Below are 21,018 nucleotides of genomic sequence, written 5' to 3' on the forward strand. Positions count from 1 at the left end.
AGATGAGTTTAATATACCAGATAGACTCATCGACAGAATGCGCTATTCCATTTATAGAGTATTTCAAAGCTTTTTGAACACCCAGGGATTACTGCTTTCTTTATTTCCTTATTAGAATATTTTTGTAATACTTCACCTTGAATACGATTGTAATTAGCTTTATGTTTAACAATATGATTATATTATATTATATCAGATGTTACATAGCAATTGATTTTAGTTTGTGGTCATCACTGTTGTATGGGTTATGTCAAATAAGTGCTTGCAGTTTATCAGGATAAAAATACCATTTATTTTTTATTTATATCAATTCTTATCAATGAAATTTCTTACTAGATACCATTACATTCCATTATAGTCTTTATGTAAAAAAAGAGAAAAGTTCTTACTACAATCTCAAATAAACATTGATATTTTTTACAGTAATTCCAAAATGAGTTCTGCCAAAAGAAATAAACAGATTGGGGAGGTAAACGAATTTTAGGGTTATTTTAACAAAGTAGACATTTCTTTTTCAAGAATTTATTTGCTTTCTTTTAAATAAATTAAATGATCAAGAAAGTTAAATTATTATATCAAGAACTGCCTTTTACTGTAAAATACAAAATATTAAATGGATTAATCGGAGAAAATATATATGTTACGTATCGTTTCTCTAATATTTTTACCTTTAGGCTATCGCATTTTTGATAATTAAAATGCGTCTTACATTGTAAATATGATCATGCATTGCATAAGTGCACTGAACGAAAAATGAAAAAAAAATATTACACCTTAATAAGTCATTCGCGCGAAGTTCAAAAGATAGTAGCAGTCATTCATACAAATTAAGATGAGCTATTCCGTTTGAAATGGCAGCCACAGCGTCAAATCTAAACAATTTGTTGAAGCAATTGAATATGTTAGTAAATTTTTAAAGTAATGGGTGGGTAATGTTTTAACTCACTCAAATATCTTCCAGTAGTAAAAACGAATGATCAGTTATTCATTCGTTTGATATTTTTGAGCTTTTGATCTCGCTATTTGATTATCGAGTTTCCGTTTTGAATTTTTCCAAATTGTTCGGTATTTAATCATATTTGCTTTTTTAACGTACTAGGTTTTAAATTCGATGTCTACTGATTTATAAAGTTTCTATGTATATTGTCTTCTAATGAAAAAAACATAAAACAATAGATTGTGGGAAATGAAAACTATCAAATTATTACCAGAGATATTCCTACTTTTATAACTGCATCCGTAGTGTTACTTGCCCATTGGTATATTTCGTAACTGAACACGATCCCTACTATCATGTTGTTCATTCAGTGTTCAATACATGTATTAAAGTTAAAGCAAATGTAAGGTCAATGATCAATCTGTGTAAGGTCGTTTTGCTTGAATGAAATATTTAGTTTAAATACAGCATGTATGATTTCTTTGTATAATGTTGTATAGGATCTACTGAAAGCTGCAAAGAAAGGATTTAGAAATAAAATTGAAAGATATTTAAAAAGAGGAGCAAATATAAATTATCAAAATAGGGTGAGTAATTTCAACACTGTAAGTTTACAATTTACAAGAATATAGACTGGTATATATGTAGGATTCTAAAGTTTGATTGGACTCTAAAGTGCGATGGTCACGCTAAAGTGCGATGGTCTACGCTAAAGTGCGATGGTCTACGCTAAAGTGTGATGGTCTACGCTAAAGTGCGATGGTCTACGCTAAAGTGCGATGGTCTACGCTAAAGTGCGATGGTCTACGCTAAAGTGTGGTGGTGTAGGCTAAAGTGTGATGGAGCAAAAGGATATCGTTAAAGTGCTCATAACGTTAAAGTTAATGTGTGTTAAAAAATAGTATTTCAGAATCTGCAAAAACTAGTATGCTAAGGTATAAGATATAAGATAGGCCTTAAAATTTACCGAAAGGCTTAAGTGATTGTTTATAAATTTGGAAAACCGAACACGTAATAATTGCTAAAAGGTTATTAGGGTGTCACAAAAAACAACTTTTCCTGTAAATGATTTTTAACAATTCGTGCGTATTAAATATTTTGATAGTTGGTGTAGTTCGCCGTTCACGCAGTCTATCATTAATGTGAACGCCTCCCTTACAGTCGTCATTGTAAATTACTACTTCAATATTCGTTCATTTTGTTTCAGTTATTTGTTTACGCTAACATAATTTAAATGGAAGAGAACATGCAATGTTCTTATAGTTGTTTCCTTTTTTCTAGAGAGTACAAATACATGTTTTATTTCCTACAATGTACACACTATTTTTTAACCGAAAAATTATAACTTATAAACATGTACCTTTTTTTTTTAACCGACGTTCACTAAAATCTTCAATATTTTAACGGGGACCGCAAACAAATGTATCCGTTAGATTCCAATTGAAGCAGGATACAGGATACAGGATACTTACGGGTATACTTCTGAATCTATGTATCAAAATGGTCCCCCTGCAGGATACAAGTCCTTTTCCAGCACCATAACAACTCACATTTGCTTCCACCGATAACGCACGTTTGGATTTTAATTAAGCAAAACACTTTGTAAATCAAATATTCTTATTTCAGCGTGTTCATTTTCGGTTTGTATAAACTATTGTTAACGTCATAATTCAACTACGTCTCTCACGTGTATACTTTCGCGGACACTCGCACTTTATCGTGCCCATCGTACTTTAGCCCAGATCATCGCACTTTAGCGTTACCGTTGTACTTGAAATACGAAAATAGTTCACTAGGGTAAACATTGTGTAATCCTTTCTAGATTGTCTTGAAATTTCTTACAAACTTCTACCTTTTGTAAGAGCTCTAACATCCAAGTCGAATAAGATCTGACTCGAACGCACCGAATACTTGCTGTATAAGAACGTAAAACGGCGGTGTCTAATTTCTAGTCGTTTTTTTAATATTGGACACTTAACCAAAGCAAAATATGTTGTCGATCTTTCAGAGTTTTATAAATACCACAAATTTCTATTTTAAATTGGTATTTACACTTTATTGTCATTAATATTATTCATAAAAAGTACTTCAAAATGGCAAGCAAGTCAAGTGTAACTGGGCTCACTTATAATCTGTATTGTTCGTCTGTATTTGTTGGTCGCAATTTAATGTCAAAATGTCCACAATCTAAGGTTTGTCCACAACATCATATATGAGGGCCGTATAAATGATGTCACAAAAGGGGCGAACAATTCCAAAGGAACATTCAAATTTATATACAAAAATAAACTGACAACGTCATGGCTAAAAAGAACAAGACAAACAGATAAACAAAAGTACCCTAAACACAACATATTTGTGGGCTCTCTTTTAAAATTTTCATTTAAAAGAAATAAATACATAATTTTGAAACGATTCGTCCAGATGTTTTTATCAAATTTACCTATAGGTTGCATTTCTGTTAATATTGGCAATGCAATTTCCCAAGGGAACTCCTTTTACGGCTTAAACTGTACCTATTTTACTATGATGTTTTGAAAAAAAACTTATCCTAGAATTGAAAGTTCATTTGCACCACAATTATTTTCAAAGGTCAAAATATAGGGCTGAGCGGCATATTTTCAACGTATATATGCCCTGAACTTCTCAGAGTTTAAACTTACACTAATTTTCTGAACTACCCCTACCTCGAATGAAAGGTTACCACATATTTCAATGTAAACAATATGCACGTGTTTATTTACTGGTAACATTTCAAAGTTCTGTCTCTGCGATATGGAACACAGATAGCATAACTGGGAACCAGTATGTTAACAAAATTAATTTTCTATGAATATTCAATTTCTCTCCAAAAGAGGAGGGTTTTCAGAAACAGCTGTATTTACAAAGTGCAACCTATAAAAGAGGGACAAAAGATACCAGAGAGTCAGTCAAAATCATAGATTTAAAATAAACTGACAAAGCCATGGCTTAAAATAAAAAGATAAACAGACGAATAATAGTACCGAAGACACAACATAGAAAACTAAAGACTAAGCAAAACGAACCTAACCAAAAACTGGGGTTGATCTGATGTGCTTCGGAAAGATAAGCATATCCTTCTACACATTCGTCACCCGTCTTGTTGCTCATGTTAGTACTAACCTAGATAATCTTACTAGTTTTTCAAGCTTCGTTTCCCGGCTATCATAATGGTAATCCCTTATTAAAGAAGCTCGCGTGTACAAAAATCAGCAACAATTTCAATAATTTGTTTTTTCGTTACAAATTTTATTTATGATGTTTATTACACTAGAAGTTTTTACTTTCTGATATGGCGCAAAAAGCAACCAAAAAAAAATCAATTCGTATTCGCCCTAGATGACTTTTAAAATGTTTATATCATTGAAAAAGCTACGAACTATCTAACCTTTAAAAAATGCCATTACAATTGAAATACTTTTTTTTATAACTCATAGATGACCTATATTATTATTTTTTTCAGATAAGATGTACTTAATCTAAACAATTGTAAAATATAAGCGATTTCTGTAATTTAGTTCGTTTTTTTTTCGATATTACCTTTATGTCCCTTATAAGTTTAACGGGAAAAAGTACCTTAACAAAAATGCATTTTTTAATGCATCTGTGAGCTAAAATGAACGTGACCCAATATATTTTTTTTTCTTTTCTAGGTTAGGATAAATTTATGTATAGAAAAAAATAATGAAATCCTATATTTCAAAAAAGAAATAGAATTTACCCTCGAGCCCCCTTAAACTAAATTCGGATATATGAATATAAACATTTGCAAGATAAGGCTACAAATACCGTCTATCTTCATAAATAATCATCTGTTGAAAAAAGTGATTGTCAATAACACAACCTCGAAATAAGAAGAATGTAAGAAAAAATACTATACTATGTTTTGCGGCCTTTAATTTTGATAAAAACACCAACTTTTTAATTGACTATAAAGTCCTTTACATGAAAAGTATAACAAATTCGATTAAAAAAAGTAATAGTCTAATTTTATCAAATCAGTTTAAGAAAATCGAATGTGACATATAAAATAATTATGTTAACTTTAAATATGTTGGCATTGGTATAATGATTTGTTTCGACAAAATACGTCTGTCGTAAATTTATAAAGTTCCATCAAAATTTTTTTTTCAAATAATATGAGAATAAAGTTTAACCAAAGACTTAACCACAATGTTACCACATGTAAAATATACTGAAAAAAAACTTGTCTGTCTCTCGTCTTAAATTTCCGAATCATTCTGAAATCTTGGCAATCTGTATCTGTTGTTTGTCGAATGAATATAAACTTGTACAGATTTCCACGTAAAAAAGGCTCAAATAAAAGGTAAAATGAAGCACGAAGAGGAGTATCCACATTAAGAACAGTGGTTGCCAAATGCATCGAAGGTATTGAGTAAGAATTGACATAATACATGATTCATTACATAACCACCATTTGCAACACGAATTCCAAATCGAAAAGAAGCTATTTACTTGTAAATTCTATGACCAAGGTTGGTTTTTTTTAATTCACAATCTACAGTTTTCATGATTTTCTTTAAAATAAAACTTATTTCAAATTCATACTGTAAATAAAACTTTTCCATAACATACACACATGCTAATAAAAAAAAACATGTTTTGTTTTTGTCAGAATGGTAAAACTGCACTACATCTGGCTGCTTCTGTTTCGTACGGAAACACGGACAGCGTCCAGTTGCTAATTGACGGTGGTATTGATCTTAATTTACAAGACAAGGTCAGTCAATGATAAATGTAGTATTCATTTATTTGTTAACGTTTAGCTTAATTCAATGTCAAATTCATAAAGCAATATTGACCATAATTTTATCATCGATTTTTGTTTTCATGCATCGGATATCGGACCGTTGGCTATCACCGAACAACAAGCCATAAAATGCACCAAAATTACTAACGTAAAACCATCTAAACGGGAAAACCGACGATCTTATCTATATAAAAACGAGAAACGAGAAACACGTATGAATTAAATTACATAAACAAACGAAAGCTACTGAACATCAGATTCCTGACTTAGGACAGGTGCAAACATTTGCAACGGGATTAAACGTTTCAATGGTACCAAACCTTCTCCATTTTTCTTCAAAAATAGTATAACATCACAACATAGACAAACACACAATAAAGTATCAATTGGAAGGCTTAACTCAATCAAAAAACACACTACGAAGGAATAAATGTTATCTGCGATACCTAAATACAGATTCATAGTTAACATGTTATGAACAAACATTCAAGGTCAAAAAAGCAAACTAACAAGTCCAAACAAAGCCATGACAAGCGCCACCACAAAATATTAAACAACTATTAGAAAATAATCACTTTTGAAAAAACAAAGGTGTTCATAATATATGCAGGTAAATGAAAAACACATAAAATCTTCCAATAATTAAGAATACCTAATTTAACGCTGGAATCAAATGGGATAATATCAACAATTTAACTTTACAATAAGAGCTAGGTAAAACTTCCCTGTACAAATGTAAGGAGAATAATCTTGATGTGCATACAAATGTAGTACGAAGAAGTGAACATTAGTAGATATTCCAAATAATCAAAGCTGGTATATAGACAAGATCAATATTAATATAAAATAACAACAAAAACTTAACAAATAGTTTCAACAGGTAAAATTAACAAGAAAGTACGATTTGAGAGTACTCGCAGTTACTGACAGCTAGTTAAAAGCAAACAAAAAAAACAATTAATTATAAAAAAATATGTTTAAAATCAACTTAAGCATATCCCAGGAATTTAGTATTTTAACGTCACGAACAGTCAGAGAAGACATGACTTGTGCAATGTCAAAAAATAAATGTATCGACAGGTAGTAGCATTGTGTAGATTCTCTTAATTTTTGACACTGCAACACAAATCTACAAACTAATCAGTTAAAAAGGCGAAACATGATTTACTGTATTCAAAACGAATAAAAACATGTGTAAAGGGTAATGATACTATTTCTTGGATTGTATTTATTGAATACTTGAATACATATGTTTCATTCATGTTAATTTTATGTTATACTAACATTGAGAATGAGAATTATGTCAAAGAGACAACAACCTGACCGAAGGGCAGACGGAAGCCGAAGGCCACCAATGGGTGTTCAACACAGCGAGAAAATCCGCACTCTGAGGTTGTTTCAGCTGACCGTTTAATAAAATTGTGTACAAATCCAATACAGGACGTCACACTAAACTACAAAACATATAAATGAACCAAAAGTTAAAATCAAAACAACATACAAGACTTACAAACGCCAGAAGTTTCATACTTGGGACAGGCGCAAAAAATGCGACAGGGTTAAACATATTTTGTGACATCTCAGTCATTAACTAATCAAATGAATGTAAAATAAAGAAATATATAGCAAAACCTATAATTAAACTCAGTTGAAAAGAAGTCGGAGTCTGATGTCAGAATAGGTAACAAAATTAAACGAACTTAAGCAAAATGACAATGATACATACATTAATTAAAGACTCCTAGCAGTAACTGAAATGCCAGCTCTAAATCTCAATTCAACTGATTGAAAGATTATGTCTTCATCATATAAAACTCAAGTACATACCCTCCCGTTAGGTCCGTTGTGTACCTTTTCAAGTGAAGTCTATACATACATTAACGGAATGTAATAATTGTGATAGGTAAACGTTACATCTTTGCATTAAAAAGTACGGCCTTCAACACGGAACCTTCTCTTACACAACAACAAGCTATAAAGTGTCCCAAAATTACTAGTGTAAAACCACTCAAAAAACATAAGGGAGTAGGTCCGGTAAGGGCCGATTTTGGCCTCAAATTTCAGGTTCATTAATTTCAGTGAAAGGAATCATAAAAAACAACACAGACACATATTTTGGAACATGTGTTTAATGAAATTGCTTTTTTCTGTTTTGTGAATAATGAACAGAAAACACACATATTTAAAAGCAAAAAAAGAATTAAATAAAAGCGACACAAAGCTACGTCAATTTTGCTGTTTCTTTAACTTTTTATTCATATTTAACATGACTGGTTTTTTTCTTCTATTTAGGATGGGTTGACCGCATTAAATCATGCTATAGATAAGGGCAACAAAGATATACTCTTTTTGCTTATTGACAATGGTATTGATATCAACATACAAGATGTGGTACGTTGTTTGAATGGTATTTAGAAATTTAAATGTAAAGATAGAGAGTAATTGAATGTTTTTGATGAAACTGACTGCATATTCATCGGAAACATTTCATGTTCGCAGTGTAAAAGTTTAACCTTGAGAAGACAACACACTAAATGTTATACTCAAACCAAGTCATTCAGATTAAAACTTTTAAAACAGTTGGGTGAACATGAACTTATTGCTTTGACACTGACCATAATGTTATATCTCATAAACTAATTTTGTCAAACTGTTTTTTTTACACTTTGTGTTGTGAATTACAATTAGACAACTCTCCATCCAAATACCAATTTTTAAAAGTAAACCATTATAGTTCAAAGTACGGCCTTCAACACGGAGCCTTCTCTTACACCGAACAACAAGCTATAAAGGGTCCCAAATTTACCAGTGTAAAACCACTCAAAATTTTTAAACACTTATGTGTCTATTTAAATTGACTCGATTCATTTCAGTGAAAGGTTTTAACTAATCTAGTCATTCAAATGCTCTGATTCAAGCTCAAATATAAAACATCTATCAAATCTGCCAAAAATGTCACTTTTTAGATGGGTTTTTTTCAAAAATGAAAGTGGCCGCATCCGTGTTCATCCTCAACCTTTGTATATGTTATGTAATATCATCAAATACAACTTACATTCCAATATTATGAAAGAACACGAATGCGGCCACTTTCATTTCGGTAGAAAACCGCATAGAATTTAACAAAAAATGCTAAAATTGTGAAGATTTCGGTAATTTAGCGTGACTTATTGATACTAGTACCTGATATATGTGCATTTTATTATCAAAATCAGATCATATTAATGTGGCAGAAGCGTTTTAATTTCCAATAAATAGCTTAAAGATAACATTTTCACATTTTTTGTAAAACTGCTATATTTTGGGACCGACAAGGAGTTTTACTGACGTACTCCTTTGGTTTTATTTTGAATTAACTATGTGTTTTTTGTATCAAAGGTTGGTTCGTCCGTACTGTATCATGCTGCAAGGAAACTAGATACTGAAATGTTCCGATTGCTTATTGATATTGGTATAGATATCAATTTACAGGACAAGGTTAGTTGACAATATATCTTATATAACAACCTCACATCTGTAATGAAAATAAAGATTATTCACTTGTGTATCTCTCCCATGGCAAATATGACTGTCTACAAAAAGACGAGTGTCTTCTTTACTCACCACCAATGCAAAATAAAGATGCACGAAAGAAGAGCAATCAGACATTCAAGTTAACGTATGACTGGTCTACTCAACATCAAGTTAATCTGTAAGTAGGACCGCTCTACATCGATGTTTATAAAACAATTTTCAGTATCATTGTTTCTTGGTATACATGTATTGAAACATCTAAAACAAAGTGAAATCAATACTTTTGTGATACAAACAAGATAAAATACCTATATTTGTAAATAAAGTACGCATAAAACGTAACTTGTTATACAAATTTAATCCTGATCTGCCTTCCTATAAATTTAAAAAATGATCTTGGTTCAAATGCTAACGGACATTGAATATATATGCTAATACCTATAAAATTCCACCATATTTGTACTGTATTATGTATATCTATATAGCCGCATACTATGTCTTTTTCAGCAATAGTTTAATGTCAAATTAGAATTTACAAAAATACAAAATGAAAACCAAATTGAAACATATGACCACAAAATGTTGCCTCAATAAATTTAAGGTGCCAACATGTCCTCCTTTGATACGTAACAACATTTTAGTAGTTTAAATACCTCAGGCTGACTTGTATAACAAAATTATTAGACCGCATCAACCAAATTTGTATTTTTTTTGTAAATCTACATAGCCACATAGTGAATCAGTCACATTTCAGAATTCAATGTATAATACAAATGACAGCAATTTTAGTATACAATAAATGCAAATGACAGCAATATTGGTAAACAATAAAAACAAATGCTTGTTCGCATAAATTTAGGATGTCAGCATGTCCTACCTTTTATCATTGGATGTAATACCCAGTAATTACATCTATGCTTTAATCAAAGTATTAATACGTAACAAATTTCATCAGTTTTGAAACCTCATGCTGACTTGAACAACACAATTATTTGACTGCATCAACCAAAACTTACCGTATGTGTACTCTGATTTGTAAATCTATAGACCCGCATAACAAATGTTGTCATGTTTTTATGTCAAAGCTCAATGCAGATGTATTCTGTATTCTGTTATTTGACTTTGTATTTTATAATTTTATAATTTATAACAAGGATGGTTAACTATATGTTTAGGATTTATAGCAGAATAATTTGTTTGTACATCTTTATTTGTAGATGAGATTTGAAAATGATATGAAAAGAATAAAATATATATTACAAAAAAAAATATTTTTATGTCAGGATTCATTGTATACTACAAATGACAGCAATATTGGAATACAATAAATACAAATTTATGGTCGCATATATTAAGGGTGCCAGTAAGTTCTCCTTTAATTCAAATATTAATAAGAAACAAAATTTTAGCACTTTCGATGCTTCTTGACTTGTACAACAAAATTTTTGACCGCATCAACCAAAACTGACCATATTTGCACTTTATTTTGTAAATCTATATACCCACATAACACATCTGCCATACTTTTTTTATGCCAGGATTCAATGTGTAACACAAATGACTTCAATATTCATGATATTGGAATACAATCAATACAAAGATTTGGTCGCATAAATTATGATGCCAGAATGTTCTCCTTTCATTCAAAACATTGGTTATGTAACACAATTTCAGTAGTTTTGATACCTCATGCTAACTTGTACAACAAAACTATTTGACCGCATATACCACTTTATTCTATATAAAAGAAGGACGAAAGATACCGGAGGGATAGTCAAACTCATGGATTGAAAATAAACTGACAACGCCATGGCTTAAAATAAAAGAGACAAACAGACAAATAATAGTATAGAGAATACAACATAGAAAACTAAAGACTAAATAACACGAAACCAAACAACAACTGGGGATGATTTCATGTGCCCTGGAAAGGTAAACAGATCCTGCTCCACATGTGGCACCCGTCGTGTTGCGTATGTTATTACAAATCCAATATATCGTCTAATTCGATAGGTCACATCGTGGAAAGGGAAGGGTACTTTAGTAACGACATAAGGAACGTATTCGATATCATCTTTGAAACGGTTATAACATAACGGTGTCTACCAACGCGTGATGGCGAAGGGATGATTTCAACTTCACCATATGGAACGCTTGTCTTTATAGCTTATGATTAAATGTAACCAAATTTCAAATACATTTCAGTATAGTGATATCAATACATCGAAAGAAGTATATTGTATTCTATTCATTATTCAAACAATATGCATGTTTACAGTCAAATTTAGTAAGAAGTACAAAACAAATGAACATTTCGAAATACAATTGCAATCTCAAACATTTATATGAAATAAAAGTATGTATTTGATTTCACCGTAAAGTATTTCTCTATCAAGGAAGGTTCGACGGTACTGCACCACGCTGCAAGAGGTGGCGATACAGAACTTATCAATTTGCTTATTGATAATGATATCGAAGTCAATTTACAGGACAAGGTAATTTGTTTATATGCTATAAAACAAACTGACAACTTAGTTCTTTGCAAATATTGTAGCTTATAACACATGTTTTGTGTCAACCCAACCATATGATATATAGCTGTATAAAGGAAAAGCAGTCTGAATTTATGATTCTTATCCCCTGACTTCCATTTGCCATTTGTTGCTTAACGTCCTCTAAATCATGGCCTCACATGAATCGACAAACCTTAAAGGGGGACCACGAAAAGTACCCAAAAATACTGGTACGGAAAAGGAAATATGCACATTACCGTTTGCTGAAAAAGGAAGCAGGAGAACAGGAAACTTTATTTAAATAAGTACAAAAAAAAATCTAGAACTTATTTGTGAACCTGTTATTTGTACATTAGACGGTTATTTGCAGGTTAAAATTATTTACATATATATTGAGCGATGAAAATACAACACTTTCCAGGAAGAAGTTTTAATATTAAGAGGTGTAAATGATATATCTGCTTCGGCAAAATAATGATTACTTTTGAAGAATTGGCTCATTGGTAATCATACTCCCATTTTCTTTTTATATGTATTTTTTTATCATACAGCATATATGCATTATGCATAATTACAGTCAGATCGAGTACGAAAAGAAAAGACACACTTTTTGTCAATCAAACTTTTGAAAACACATTTCAGACAATCTGTCCTTGTAATTCATTTCAGTTTTTCAAGATAAATGTCTGAAATGAAATACATTTGTATTATAATATTTCACTCACATTTGCACAACTAAGTAACCTTTGAAAAATCAATCAAATTTTAAGGATATCAGAAAATGAATAATAATTGAATTAGTTACGTAAATGGTGCGTCTAACAATTCGATCGATTTCAAAGTTTTTAGAGGGGTTTAAAAACATGCATACTTATTTCGTATATTTATCTAGTATGATTCGTTTAAATATTCTTTCCCATTTAGTGTGGGCACTTTGTTCTTACGTCTATGTATATGTCGTGTACAAGTTGCGATTTTGTACAGGTTATAACATGTACAAAAATGTTGTACATGTTATAACTTGTATAATGCAAAAATACAAGTTATAACATGTTCAAAAGTACCTCATACATGTTATAACCTGTACAAAATGTTGCTTAAAAATGGTTTTAACTTGTACAAAATTTAAGATTAATCTTAATGAAGTCAAAAATACATTTAAATTTACCAATGCATAAAGAACAACTAAAATATTTTTTTCTGTAGAGGACAACGATCACAAAATTTTAGAAATATATGTTTCATGACTTATGTTGTCAAAATGTGTTTTTATGTAATTGTATGTTTTATGCGTTCCATCATGGCTTAAATAAGTGTGACACTATTTACTAAAAGCTTGCATTTCCCCAATGACAATTACATTATATACTACTAACTAAATTCATCCAAAAAATATCCAAGAACAATGACTTATTATTTTGGGTAATACTCCTCCCTCTCCAAATATAGCATACAAAGACTCAAACAATTTCCCATATGCTTACTCTGTAAAGGCAAGAGAAAGCTGAAATAGTTTAATTGGACCACGCTTCATTGTAAATATATTTGGATTTACTCTTCAACATTTTTGGCCTTCAGCATGACTTATGTAAATTTGTTACTAAATTTTTATTTTATAAACTATGAGATCATTGCTTGAGGCGAATGTCATTTTGATTGTTTTAAATATATATCCTCTACTTTGAAAGCATTTATTTCTGGCCTTTGGATATTGTCTGCTCCATCGGCGTTGTTTTTTTAGACACATACCCCATTTCCATTCTCAATTAAATTTTATTTGTAAACACATCTGTCCTGGCTATCCTCAGACATATATATCTTATGACAGGTCTGAGCAATGCTTCAAAATACCGACCCCTGGACATTAACTGTATCATAAAAAGGACAAAACACACTAGCATGAAGGAATAATAAAAAAGTTATGAAAATATTATTGAGGTTAATAACATCTGTTGCAATAATAGAAACATATCCTTATTTTTCAATTTCGTACAAGTTTAAACCATTTTTCAGCAATATTTTGTACAGGTTATAACATGTACGATGTACTTTTGTACATGTTATAACTTGTATTTTTGCATTATACAAGTTATAACATGTACATTATTTTTGTACATGTTATAACCTGTACAAAATCGCAACTTGTACACGACATATATATTATATTTAAATCTAAACAACACATGATTTTTTAACTATAGTTACAAAAAATATCACCATAACTTTAGCGCTAAAAGGCACACAAATGTCATCAATTATAATCTAACATTTGAAAGAAACAATCAACTGTGTAAGCCATTTAATCCCCAACAACATAAAATATTTTTATATGTAGTGCACAAAAAGTACGGTGTTCTTGTTGTTAAAGTAACATTTAGATAAATACAGATAACAGTCGTAGAATAATTTGGAAGACGGATTTCTGGTTATAATCAAAGGTATAGAACAAATATAAAAATGAAGGTATGGTAAACTTGTCAATAAGACAACTCTCCACAAGAGACAAAAAGACAAAAAAAATAAACCGCTATAGGTCCCCAAACGGCCTTCCCCAACGATCAAACCAATATCGCAAATTAAAGTAAATTACACTATGCACATTAAAAACTGTTTCCAATATATTACAGGAAGATAAACTCAATACGTTATTGTTACTTTATGAAAACTGTACATATGTTTTTGTTCATTTTAATCTTTATTTACAAGTGTTTTTTTCTTCATCTTAGTAGACAATTAAAATTTGTAAAAGAAATGCAAATATTTTTTAAACAGAATATACTGAATCGTATGGCAAAATCAAAAGCTCCAACACATCAAACAAATCGATAACAACTGTCATATTCCTGACTCGGTTCAGGCATTTTCTTATGTAGAACCTGGTTTTATAGCTAGCTTAACATCTCACCTGTTTGACAGCCCCATCAAATGTAATTATATTGACAAAGATGTGTGAATAAAACAAAGACTTATAATAAGTAACAATGTGAAAAAAGAGTTAAAGCAACTTACATTGTGTAATAATCTTTATCGTTCATAATAAATTAGTAAAAGTCTGGAATATGCAGTACTTGTACTCGACTGTTTCGATTTTTACTCGTCCATTATGAAAAAGTAAGAATAATATCAGAAATAACTTGAACTTCGTGTAATTAGCAATACTCATCTGTACCGATTTGGTCTTGACCTTATTCTGAACTATACTGATAAATACTAGTACTCGATAAAGATGAATTAGTATCAATCTATTCTTTATCTTTATTTAACTTGTACTTATACTGACTGCAATTTCGGAACCAAAGGTGACCTCATGTATAGGCTTTACCCTTGAAATGTTTTTATCATACTATCTACCAGCATATGTCTGCTTTACCAATTTGTGGGCTCTTTTTTCAAATTTTCATTCTTATATAAAAATTTGTAAAAAGAAATAAATACATAATTTTAAAACGTTTCGTCCAGATGTTTTTATCAAATATACCTATAAAGGAGGGGCGAAAGATACCAGAGAGGTCAGTCAAAATCATAGATTTAAAATAAACTGACAAAGCCATGGCTAAAAATAATAAGACAAACAGACGTATGATAGTACAGAAGACACAACATAGAAAACTAAAGACAAAGCAACACAAACCCAAACAAAAACTGGGGTTGATTTGAGGTGCTCAAAAGGGGTAAGCAGATCCTGCTCCACAAGTGGCATCCGCCGTGTTGCTTATGTGTTTACAAATCCGGTATATAGTCTTATTCGGTAGGTTACATTTATGAAAAAAAAGTGTATTATATTTACGACATATTGAACATACTCGATAGCATCTGTAGAACGGTTATACCGTAGCGGTCAACCAAATCGATGGCGTCTGTAAAGTTTACGAAGGAATGATTTCAACTTCACCATTTGGAACTTCTGGTTTAAAAGCTTCCTTGTGAGCATTAATCCTCTTTCAAAAAAAATATGATCAGAAATACAAGCCCGGGAACATCGTTTTTAATAGTAGATATAAACTCCGTATTTTTGATGGAATAGATTCGTTCAACATAGTACGTCACCAAATTCTGTATAATTAAGTGAGATAACGTCATCTATATAGTGGAACGTAAAGTCAAATGATATCGCTAACTTCTTATCTGTCTTCCTAAGAAGTTCCTATATGAAGTCTGCTTCATAATAATAAGGAAACAAGTCGGCAAGAAGAGGGGCACTATCGGTTCCCATCGGAATTCCGACAGTCTTATGAAAAACTAGTCCTCCAGCAATAACAAATATGTTGTCTATCAAAAAATCAAGCATCTTGATAATGTTAGTTGCAGAGAAATTTTGGTTTGAATCGGAGTGATTCTTTACATGGTAGGATTTATCTCTACTCAAGACAAGATACTTGTATTTACGTTCGCTATTATTTTTAATGATTCAAATTAAAACTTACTCTTTCAAGTTGTCTTTTAGTTTGGAATGGGGAATACCTATGTTTAGTGTCGAAAAGTCAAATGTTGTAATACTATGGCAAGATGCGAGAGTCTTAGACTATATTTACTCCTAAGGATCTTTAGAATGTTTTAGTATCCGCATCTGATTCACGTTACCTCTAGAATTGGCAGTTTCACAATGATTTTGGAGTGCGGCATCGATTCCTGATAAAAAAAAAATGTTAAACGTTTAGAAAATGGTTTCGCGGAGCACTTGGACAATCAAGCAATATATCGTTGTTTGTAATGTATGTATCCAATACAGTGATGGAAGATCAAGTTCTTCATTTTGGGTTGAAATATAAGTTTCTCCAAGATATAACTCCTTAAAATAAGTCCTTTGATACATCGAATCCTACAAAATATGTAAATACATGCATCTACAAATTGTACTTTTATATATCTTTTTACAAATAGTCAAATATGCAATAGTTTCGACTTCCTCCCTTATTGATAATAACTATTGAAAGATCACCTGTGTAATTCAGACTATCTTAAGTTATTAAAGTTACAGGTAATTGCATGCTCGCCTTTTGGCCTTTTATAACATTTTTGATTTGATCTATGATGAGTTTACTTGATAGCCAATTATTAAGTAGGTCAGCATATTGTATTATCTAATTCTCTCAAGAATGACAAGATTCAATAAATACTTGTTGCCATTTGTACTTATAAAAACATGTATCCTGGATATGTAATTAGATATTATGTTTGTATGAAGCACACATGATGTCACATAGTAATTAGTACATTCTTTCAAATCTGTAAATATGTGTTTACCATAAGTTTAACTTTAATAGTAACAATTATATAGAAATAATAACTGGTTGTTGTTATCTATAAATTGAACTTCGGAAGATTAAAAAGATGTGAAAAGAAAACATCTTTATTTCATCTCAGATATTTTATTCACTATCATACGATATGAAATAACAGATCAAAATCATTTGCATTGGAGTTTGAAAAAATACATGTTGTATATAACTACCAAATAAACTGTGGACACTATATTAACTTCTTTGAAATGGACTACAGATTTTTAAATACACTTATAACAAATCAAACAAATTCTGACTGGTCGAATACCAATCATGCAATCAAGTACAAGTACTGGCCATTTAATGAGATAATTGCAATCGCTACACTAGGTTAAATCAACTCTGCTCATATCCTTTTTTAGATATATTTCTAATATAATAGTTATTTGTTTTTCTTTCTAGAATGGTTCCACCGTACTACACCACGCTGTGCATATTCGGAATTCAGATATGTTTAATTTGCTTATTGACAATGGTTTTGATATCAATTTACAGGATAATGTAAGTTTTCTATTCAAAAAGACTATTCAAAAAATAATAGTATATACATAAAGTAATTAAAAAAGTAAAAAATAAAGAGAAGGGTCCGTGTGCTCGTTTTCGAGATATAAGCCATTGGAAATAATTCTCTCTAGACTTTTCATATATTTAACATTGGCACCTTATTCGTTTCAAAAACTATGAAAAAAATAACAAGAATTTTTAAAATTTTGAAATATGGCTTTTTTTACTTTATGTGACAAAATTATGAAAAGAAAAGTAGGAGTAAGTGGGCAATTTTTGTAAATGACAATACATGGATAAAACCAGAGGATTCCAAAAATCTTGCAAAAAACATAAAAATACAGGAGCAAACATCCTTAAATCAAAGATTGGACAAGCGTAAATATATTCTTAAAGAACATTACAGTCTTCAATATATGGCAAATTCTTGCTTAGATAACCAACAATATATTTTAAAGTTATAAAAGACTGAAACTGTCTAACTGTATGACGCTGTTCGTACTTTACGTTTTCAATCTACTCTTTAGTTTATATATATGCTACCTTATTATAATGCTCAAACCACTTGTTCAAATATAGTTTCAAGCCGGCATTTTTATAAACGCAATATTTTTGTCAAGATCCTCAGAATCTTACTGTTATCATAATTGTATTTCAAATAATTTTACGGTGTCAACTTGATTTTCCATCTATTGTGATTTATATTCACGCATGCCTTTGCAATGGATATCCTTATTGATTTGAATATACGCTCAGTAATGAACATACAAATTTGCAATCGTAAAAAACACTATGTAATATAATTTCTTCGACAGACAAACTATTTTTCATTAAGCGCACATTACGCATAATTACACACAGATTCAGTACTAATTAAACTCATCATTGAAAGCAGGATTGGAATTTTGACTTTGCACCAGACGCGTATTTCGTCCTACCAAAAGCCGATCACAACAGAACGGAAGATATTTTTTTTGTCGTGGAAGGTCTATGAAATAGTTGTCGTGGCACTATCGTGTAAAATGTCAACATATTTCGAATTGTCACATCAGCTATGACATGCCCACGATGGTTCCATGATTGGTACAAGACAGAAAAAAAAATGTAGTTGTTCAATGTACTGTCGTGTGTTTGTCGCAAGTCGGTCATGCGACAGTCGTGCGACAATCGTGAGCTGTAAGGGGCTATTTTCAGGTTTCCATATATTCTGATGCGCGTGTGACTGTCGTGTTACTGTCGTGTTACTGTCGTGCCAAAGTCGTACGATTATTGTTCATATGTGATGCGAGTGGCGACTCTTCGCAAAATCTCTTCATACATGCCAGGCTCCATCCACATGAATCAAAAAAATCGCCGGAAGGATTCCGTTTCACCCTTTGCATCAATGAACTTGACTGCAAAATCAACAGGCGCTATTCGATCCATGGCTGAACACACCAACATCGGGCGTCCATATACTGTTCACGGGCTCAAATCAACGCTAACAGGACTATATTTTGCTCTTCTTGGAGGCCGACAAGGTGCCTATTCAACAGGGTTGAACATAATCGTTCTAGTGGAAAAACCCTCTTCTTTAAACGGTAGACGGTATGTTTCGCCAAACAATAATTCCCGCCGAATCGTATTCTTCTCAATAAAACGTAAATATGCAGCAAGACGAACGTACCTCTCGTACGACAGATAATCGATGCTGTGCGAGAATCTTACGAAAAGTATTCGTGAGACAATTGTGCGACTGTATCAAGAGTGTCTAGCGACAGTCATGAGGTTGTTGTATGACAGTCCTTCGACGACGATTGCTTTGATTAAATGGTTGAAGTTGGTACCTATGACAATGTGTTTGTCGCTCGACAGTCGCACAACTTATGTTAAGACACTCTCACGACAGCAACAAGACAGTGAAAAGAAAAATATCGTACGGCAAAAAAAGGTGCATGTCCAATTTTCGTCCCACGACACACGACAGCGTAAAGATGCTCAAAACATCGTGCATCTGTCGTGCGATTATCGTATGACGATCACAGATGACCTGACATTTGACCAAATTTCATGTCGTGGAGCTGCATACATGTGTCGTGGGTTCGTTGTGACCAGGGCTTTAATACTGATCAGTGACGCTCCACTCATATGAACTTTAAAAAAAGCTAAATAAAGTACAATTTGTTAAGCGTTAAGGACCAAAAATTCCTGAAAGTTTGGCCATATACATCAAGTTCTGAAGTAGGAAATCCATCACAGTTTTGTGACCAGTTAATTTAAATTATGACAATTTTAAAGATGATTCATTTCAACACAGAAGTGCTGACTACTGGGCTGGTGGTTCACCATGTAATTCATTTTCCACCAGCTCTGTCATCGAAAAATGTAAATAAACTTTTCATGATTCAAGATTGAAATTTTGTAATCACGCCAGATTAAATTAAAAGACATTACATTTGTAGGCTCTCTGTAAATAACAAACATTTTTATACTAATGGATTTGAATAATCAAACCCTTAAGGTTTAGATTTGGTGCTTTGATGAAGAACTAATGTGTTGGTGGTTTGACTGGTGAAGTTTAAAATATGACAACAAGAAACATGTTTAGCACAAATTAATATTTTACTGATCAGAATCAGATTGAGACAGTAATCTATTATAGAAGTTTTAATAAAAACTATGAATATTGTATCCAACATGACTGTACTGTTTTCTCAATCAAGGATGGTTCGACCGCACTCCATCATGCAGTACATAAACGCAATTCAGAAATGTACGATTGGCTTATTTGGAAAGGAATTGATATGGACTTACAGAACAAGGTAAGTTATAATGCTATGATTATGTTTAATAACAAACTGACAAATAGATATAGGAAGATGCGGTGTGAGTGCCAATTAGACAACTCTCCATCTAAATAACAGTTTAAAAAAGTAAACCATTATAGGTCAATGTACGGCCTTCAACAAATGCATTGAAGTTACAGATGGGTCGATGTAAATTTATTCGTTGCAAACATAGTAGTCAACAACACATGTCGAATGCTTGTTTACCTTTCCGGCAAAATGATAAGTTGCACAAAATAAATTAAGTTTGATTTTGTGAGTTTTACCTACTGGCTATCGTTTCTTTTAGTTGATGTAACGCCCCTATATAATGATACTAGCTTTTAAATCTCAAATTCTAACCAAGTGATAATAAAAAAAACACATGCCTCCCTTATTTTCTATCTATTTCTATACCCTTACTACTTCTGGTTTTTTTAGTTTCTCAAAATTACATTTTTTTTTCAAAACTAGTTAGCTATAAGCAAACCTTTGTCATATTTGTTTCTCTGATTATTTTACGGTCAACGCCGCCATTTTAGCTTGGGTAAATCTTCTCATATATATTTACTAAGAGTAATGTGTGTGCCTTCATGGAAGATTGCAATGTTGAAAGACTTTAGCCTGAATTTTCAATTTTTTAAGGCAGATTCATGGTACACCACCATCTTGG

General features: G+C 31.5%; 1 protein-coding gene across 1 annotated transcript in view; it reads left to right on the plus strand.

The window, feature by feature from the left end:
- Positions 1–433: 433 nt before the first annotated feature.
- The window catches only part of LOC139504000 (uncharacterized), a 74,270-nt gene continuing 53,685 nt past the window's right edge, over positions 434–21,018 (plus strand). The window contains exons 1-5 of the mRNA XM_071294050.1: positions 434–469; positions 1,438–1,524; positions 5,595–5,699; positions 8,022–8,120; positions 9,108–9,206. Of these exons, the coding sequence (XP_071150151.1) occupies positions 434–469; positions 1,438–1,524; positions 5,595–5,699; positions 8,022–8,120; positions 9,108–9,206 (426 nt within the window). The remainder of the gene's footprint in view (positions 470–1,437; positions 1,525–5,594; positions 5,700–8,021; positions 8,121–9,107; positions 9,207–21,018) is intronic.

This window comes from Mytilus edulis, chromosome 14 (assembly GCF_963676685.1).
Source record: "Mytilus edulis chromosome 14, xbMytEdul2.2, whole genome shotgun sequence".
NCBI classification, from domain to species: domain Eukaryota; kingdom Metazoa; phylum Mollusca; class Bivalvia; order Mytilida; family Mytilidae; genus Mytilus; species Mytilus edulis.